The 7,285-nt window shown below is 35.5% G+C and overlaps 1 protein-coding gene across 1 annotated transcript; it reads left to right on the forward strand.

Annotated features, from left to right (window-relative positions):
- Nucleotides 1-240: 240 nt before the first annotated feature.
- On the forward strand, nucleotides 241-6,102 carry LOC104159337 (dnaJ homolog subfamily B member 9-like). The gene is made up of 3 exons (XM_009697223.1): nucleotides 241-253; nucleotides 3,453-3,680; nucleotides 5,459-6,102. The coding sequence occupies exons 1-3, from the start codon at nucleotides 241-243 to the stop codon at nucleotides 5,887-5,889; spliced, it is 672 nt and encodes a 223-aa protein (XP_009695525.1). The 3' UTR covers nucleotides 5,890-6,102.
- The last annotated feature ends 1,183 nt before the right edge of the window (nucleotides 6,103-7,285 follow it).

Here is a 7,285-nt window from a genome sequence, read left to right on the forward strand (position 1 = left end):
GGCTGTGGCAGGGCTCTAGCGAGGTTCGTTAGGAGGTCTGGCTAGGGACGATGACGCCAGGGCAGGCTGTGTTTCCTTGTTCTCCTGAGCAAGGTGCAGGAGCCTTCTCCTAGATTGCTTTCCGGTCAATATCGAACAGGCCAGGAAAAGTACAAGCCCCAGAGTTTACAGACTTTGCTGTAGCTGGCTGTGGACTAGGAGAGTTGCTTATTCATCGGGTTAGTCGTGATATGAGAATCAATGGAAGACTTTGGTAACTTCTTTACTATTAATAAATCGTTTGCAAGAATAATTGCATGACATCAGGATTCCACTGGATAGTGCATCACACGGTAATCAGAGCAGTAATGATGCTGTGGATTTTCTGAGTACGTGAGACCTTGTGACTATAAGCATTTACCCAAGATCTTTGCTAATTACTTTCAAAGAGGGATGGAATAGGGCATTTGCATTGCAAGGTGGAAGTAGCTCCTTATTTTCTATATATGATAGATTTTATTCCAGGTACATCATCCTTAAACATCAGTTCACCATGTAGCTAATAATAAGTGTTGATAAATTGATAAAGAACTGATTGAGTGTTATCACCTCTAAGATACTTTTGATAAACATTAGACAGTATACTTCTTATACTAAGCTGAATAGTAGTTGAGATCTGTAACTGCTTATCCAACAGAATTAAATAGTTTATGTGTGTTAATAAAAATATCTAACTTTATCACTGGATGTACCTAAATAAAATGTAGTTCCTCATAATTGTTAAGAGAGACTGTTTTGTGGCATGAGCTTAATGTCAAGAAGTTTACAGAACTTAACCAAATTCTGGAATGTGTTTCCAGTAACTACTGTGCATAGCCTGGAAAGTGAAACTTATCTGTCCCTTTTTGATTGAGAAACCAAGAAGAGACATAAGCAGAGCAAGTGTTGAAAAGAGACTTTATTTTGAAAGGGATTGTAAAAATAGTTAGGGATGGCAGCGTGGAGGTCAGGCATTTAACATCTTGGTTAACAGTAGCAACACTAAAATGCTGACAGCATATAAAATAAGTGGTTTCTTAAAAGTAAATTGAATAATTGATGATAGTGCCTAAATATAAGACATACTATGTCTTTCTGATAACCTTTTAAGTTTAAAATGCTGCTTATGTTGGAATTTTATTTGTATTTGATTTTCATTTACATTTCATTTTATTCTTATATTTGCATTTCATTGAGTTGTTCAAGGGCAGCATTAAATCAGTCTACATTATTAAAAAAAAAGTGAAACTTAAGTACTGATTTTTTTTTTTTAATATGCTTTAGAAATCCAGATAAAACTAGGGGCAGTATAGCATAGAATTGCATTAGAGAAATCGTGATGTAAAACTGTAGAAAAAGGAAAACGTAGATGTAATTCATTATCAAGAATAATAGAAGTTGAGAAAGTTAGAGCAGAAAACTTTAAAGGAGTGACTTGATGTTCTCAGGCTTGGGAGTTATAAAAGAGGATTTGGCTCTTAATGAAGGACATAAACTACTCTTTTTAGCTCTTTTCAGTGTTTAGTAGTGGAAGCAGGGAGGTTAGCCTTAGGAGAATGCAGCAGCTAATTATACAACCATGATGCAGGTGTAAAAAAAAGAAGTAAAATAAAAACAATCTCATGTGTGAGATGAAGACATGAATCTGTATCTATAAAGCATGAAGAAAACCCCAAAAGCGTGGAAGGATGTATGTGTGTGTAGTTCTTAGTGCCGAAGTGGCAAAGTTTCAGGTTTGTGGAATGGTGAAAGAAAATACATGGAAAAGCCTTGGAAAGGCTTGTACCAAAATATGTCTGGTATCGCGCACAAAGAATACTGAAAAGAACTGTCCATTTGCTATCTGAGTACACTGATCAAAATACAATTTGTTTCAACTTCTGTTCCTTAACACTTGATATCATGCAGGCTGCTAGCCAAATAAATGCTTAAGAGGGCATGGGTATGTTAATTTTACGAGCTTTTTGCTCTTGCCTCACAACATTCATTTTAGCCATCTGACTTACCTGTTAGAAATGTTTGTTTTTTTTTTCCATTTTCAGGGCTTGGGTGTTTATTAAAGGCTTAGTTGTCTTATGTACCTGATATTCAAAGGTTTTGAACTCTGCATGACAAATATTTGGGCCACATACTGTCTAAAAGTATTCTAACTTTAATGATCCTCAGACTGTAAGATTAGTTTATTCAACTTTCAGGAAAGTAATACCATTCATCTCTTCTGAGGTGTACTTATGGTACACTCAAGTCAGTGTAATCCGGTCAGGAGAACACGTTCCTTCTGGCGTATTCAGGGCCTTGTTGTACATGCTGCTGGTTAGGTGACAGCTAGCATTCTGTCTTTGAACATTCACATTTCTATACTCTGTGCTTTAAATATAATATGTACAGGCCTTGGAAAATAATTTGATCTCATCTTCTAATAGGAAAAGCTCACCCTGTCCTTCATAAGAATCATGAAAGATCATGTGGCTACGTGGAACTGATTTTTGTTATGACTTATTTATGCCACAGCTTTTTCCCTGTGCTCCACTGTCAGTTTGTTTCAAAATGTAACTTTTTGACAAATACATTGCTGAAAAAAAGTTATAACTTAATTATTGTTGAAGATGCCTGTCTTGTACATAAGACTTCTTTTTTGAGTTCTGTTCAGACATGCAGAGTTGCGTATGTAAGCTTTTATATGCAATGATATTTATCAGATGAATTATTTAATATCAAAGATATAGTAGGTGTTTTTTATTTATAATAAAATCTAGTATGAAAGTAAGCTAAGCCCAGCCCATTGTAAAGGAAAATGTTCCTTACTTGACTGAACTCTGTACTCTAAATGAGCGTTTTAGAGTTTGTCATGTTCACCTTAGGTCAGTTAAATGACCTTCTGAAGCTGAGCATGAGTGCCTAACAGGCTTGTGTTCCTGCACCTCACAGTTGATCTCTAGTCCAGTTGTGGTTTTGGGCTCTTATTCTTGCACAAGCTAATCATTGAATTGGTCTTCCAGTATTGAGTGGGTTTTTGCAACCTGGGCTTAATTTAGAGCTGCTGTGTTTATGGTCCTAGAACTCGAGGATTAGTTTAAAGCTAGTTCAGGTATGCCAGCAGGAGCTGTTTGATACAGTGAAACGTATATTTACTTCAACTTCAACAGTTCTGTGGGAGAATGTACAGTTAATGATAGGTGTAAAACAAAGATTAACACTGAAGCATGCTTGTGATGCATGTGAAATGTGAATTTGCAGTATTTTCATTTACATATTCTGTGATTATGAAACTAGGGGAATGGAGTTTGACACGTGTGAAACAATGTCTAACATGTCTGTCACTGAGTGACTCCTGAAACATACAGGGCTTCCTCTTCCAGCTTACAGTTGTACCTTTAAGTTGTTGTGGAATGTGAAATAACTTGTTCTTCAAGTGTATTTCGTTTTCTTTCTAGGAAACAGAGAAATGGCCACTACGCAATCTGTCTTCACATTTGCTCTCTGCATTTTAATGATAACTGAATTAATACTGGCTACAGAGAGCTATTATGATATCTTAGGAATTCCAAAAAATGCATCTGACCGCCAGATCAAGAAGGCATTTCACAAGCTGGCTATGAAATACCACCCAGACAAAAATAAGAGTCCTGGTGCAGAAGCAAAATTTAGAGAAATTGCTGAAGGTAATATATGCTAACCTTAGTCTTAATAATTTGATACATGGCTTATATCTGTGAGCAAATGTGGTAAATTAAGTATACTCTGTTTTTACTGAATAAGAAATAAAAAGATTTTTTTTTTCTTAATTCTAATTCTGTTCTGTCAAATGTCCAATATCAAAATTGACTTGTTTCTGTGTCTTTGCACATAGGCAGGCCTTTTACACAGTTTATGCATTCTTGCTTATTAGGCTTTTTGGCTTATTCTTCTTGTCACAAAAAATACTTGGCAGTAGGACAACTTTAGCCCTAGGAGGCTAATTCTTATCTCTTGATCTGTCTAGTAAGATCCAGCTGAGGATTACTAGGGCTTCAGGGGGACCTAACAGCAACCTTCCAGTAACTATGGGGAGATTATAAAATAAAAATGCAGCAGGGTGCTTCAGTGGTTCGTAGTGGGGGTACAAGAGACAACAGGTGCAAGAGGTTCAGAGTGGTTGTCAGGAAAAACTTTTTCAGCTTGAGGATAGGCCAGTGTTGGAACAGGTTGCTTAGAGGTTGTGCAGTCTCCAACCTTGGAGATTTTTCAGGAATGAGTGGATAAAGCCCTGAGTAACCTAGTCTGATCTCATAGCTGACCCTACTTTGAGCAGAAGGTTAGAGTAGAGACCTTCTGAAGTCAATTCCAACCTGAATTATCCTGTGATCCTAGGAATACGCTGTTCATAAGTGTTTTGTGATAAAATGTAATGGTGGAAGCAAATAATCAAGAATAGAAAAAGACTTACTGACAGGTGTTCCACTTCTGCTCCTCATAGACTCTGTTATAACATCCATCTATTTGTGTAGTTCTCCTAACTAAGCTAGAAAGAGATTTTTGGGTTTTAACTTCTTGTCTGCAGAAGAGTTCTTTTGAAAGAAAGGGAGTTACTAATCTAATGAAAGGGAGGGACAGTCTTGTTAGATACTTACTGCAGTTGTTAGCACCTATTGCAGGAGGAATTGGAAACTCTTAATAAGTGTTGAAGTATATAGAATAGTTGCAAGCCTTTGACAGATAAGAAAATGGAAGCTTTTAAAATACTTGATGTTATCAGAATGGGTATATTATCTGTTAGAGTTTCAGCCTTTAAACATGAGTAGCTGTAGTTCTGGACCAAAGATTAGATGGAAACCTAATTACATTTCAGGTATATCCAGTCACAAAATCTAGCTTTATTGCTGAACTTTTGAAAAACTAAAAATTTGGACATAGGGGAAATTAATTCTCTTTATCTTCTTGATGTTTATCTTGTTGCTTACTTGTAATTGCTGTGTAGCTAGAACTGGCTGGCAAGTGGTTTTGCAGATATTGCACTATATTTCTGTAATAGGGATGCAGCAGGCAGTTCATTTAGTTAGGTACAGCTCCTGACTCATCCTCCCTTCTTCAGGCTTTGATTGCCACGTGTCAGTGCGATTTTCTTTCAAATATAAATGCTAATCTTTGTTGCTAGTTAAACTATGTTACGTTATGTGAATTTAAAATTTTGAGGATATAATCTGTCTTCATAGTATAGCTATATTTGTTATTACAAATAAATATTTATTTTGAAACAGTTATTTTGGAGAAAGTTAAACAAATGTTGAGCCTGATTGGGCTTGTGTGTCTAATGAAAGTCTTGCTTGAAATTTATTATGTTGAGGTAGAAAGCTGTTCTTTGTATTTGTATATTATTTTCTTTTTCTTTTCTTTTTTTTTTTTTTTTTGTTAATGGGAATGTAAATAAACTTTTTAAACCTTTTTTTTTGAATGGGAATAGCATATGAAACATTATCAGATGAGAATAAACGAAGAGAATATGATCAGTTTGGCCGTCATGGAGGACAAGGAAATAACGGAAGCCCATTCCATCAATCATTTAATTTCAACTTTGATGATCTGTTCAAAGACTTTGACCTCTTTAGTCAAAACTCACGGTCAAAAAAGCACTTTGAAAATCACTTCCGAAGTCATCGGGAAGCTCACAATCGGCAAAGACGTTCTTTCCAAGAGTTCTCCTTTGGAGGTGGACTGTTTGATGATGTGTTTGAAAATATGGAAAAAATGTTTTCGTTTAGTGACTTTGAAAATGCACACCGACATGCGGTGCGAACTGATACCAGATTTCATGGATCCAGCAAGCACTGTAGGACTGTCACTCAGAGACGAGGAAACATGGTTACCACGTATACAGACTGTTCTGGACAATAATGTTTCCTTTCTTTTCACCTCTTCTTGTCTTCTTTCAATATCTTCATAATCTTTCTTGGTTTTGTGCTAACATGGAAAAATTCTTTGAACTGTTTGTTCTAATAACCACTCAACTGCTATAAAGAAATTGTAGATGAAACTAATCTTCAGAATAGAAACAACATGCATTCGGGAAATAAATGTCTCGGTAACTACTTAGAACGGGAGAGAAATAATCGCATGTGACAGAAAAAATCATATGTGTTTCAGTTTAGTAAACACTTGCCCTAAATTTGAACTTCAACACAAGATATGTATTTTTAATTGCAGAAATGTAATGTATTTTTTTCATATATGCCAGTTCAGGACTGTTGTGAGTTACTGGTGCATGGATTGCAGCAGAGGAGATACTTTAATTTTGAAGTGCTGCTTTTTTTTTTATCATATCTTTCCAAGTTTTCACTTGCAGTTTTTACCTGATATGGTGCAAATTAGATAATTTACACAAAATAGCAGCAGAAATATGACTTACCTGGGTCTTTGTTACTCTGTCCAGCGTTGCAAATATTTTAGTAAAAAAACATTTTTTGAAGTTGGGAAATAACAGGAGGGAGTATGTTAAGATTATGCTTCACCTAGGAGAGAGATGTAGGAATTACTTTTATTTCCAATTAGCGTTTCATTGGCCTGAAAAGATCTTAAGATTTGAATAACCCTTGATGTATTTAAGGGATATTCAAGTATGTAAGTTTGTGTGCACACAAGGACTTTTTCTTTTTTTCTTCCAAAATACAAATATGTCTTTAAAAAGGTTTGGAAGAGCATACCAAAAACACTCTTGTTTTATGCTTTTTTATGCTTAATTACCATGTGTGCAATGTAGTTTCTGTGGTTCAGTTTAACTTAAATACTCATCTGTGCTCTTGTGAACTTAAACAAGGTAAGTTTGCATACAGTTTCCTAGTGTTTCTGGAAGGGTCTAAATAAAAAATAGATAGGTTGTGTTTAGATTGACCCATTTATTACCTGTCAACAGGAATTTTTCAGTGTTGTGATTTGAAAGGTAAATTCTTAGCATAAACACAGAGTAAAACTGAAAATTACAGTTGTTGTATTCATCTAATGCCTTGTGGTGTCGGAATCTGCTAATAAGGACAGTACTAATGGGTAGCAACTTCAGCGCCATGGAAACCCATAACCAGTCTAAACTATTTAAAACTAAAAAAAAAACAACCAAAAAACACCCACAACAAACCCCCTGAATATTTTAACTGACGTCAATCCAAAAGTTCTTTTTTATTTCTTAACTAGTAATACAGGTTTAGTATATTAAATTGGTTCCCCTTAATAATATTAGTCACCCACATGTTGCTGTCCCTTTAGAATTGTGAGATGAGAATTTACCTTTCAGATTGAC

This window comes from Cariama cristata, unplaced genomic scaffold (genome assembly GCF_000690535.1).
Source record: "Cariama cristata isolate BGI_N322 unplaced genomic scaffold, ASM69053v1 scaffold16130, whole genome shotgun sequence".
NCBI lineage: Eukaryota > Metazoa > Chordata > Aves > Cariamiformes > Cariamidae > Cariama > Cariama cristata.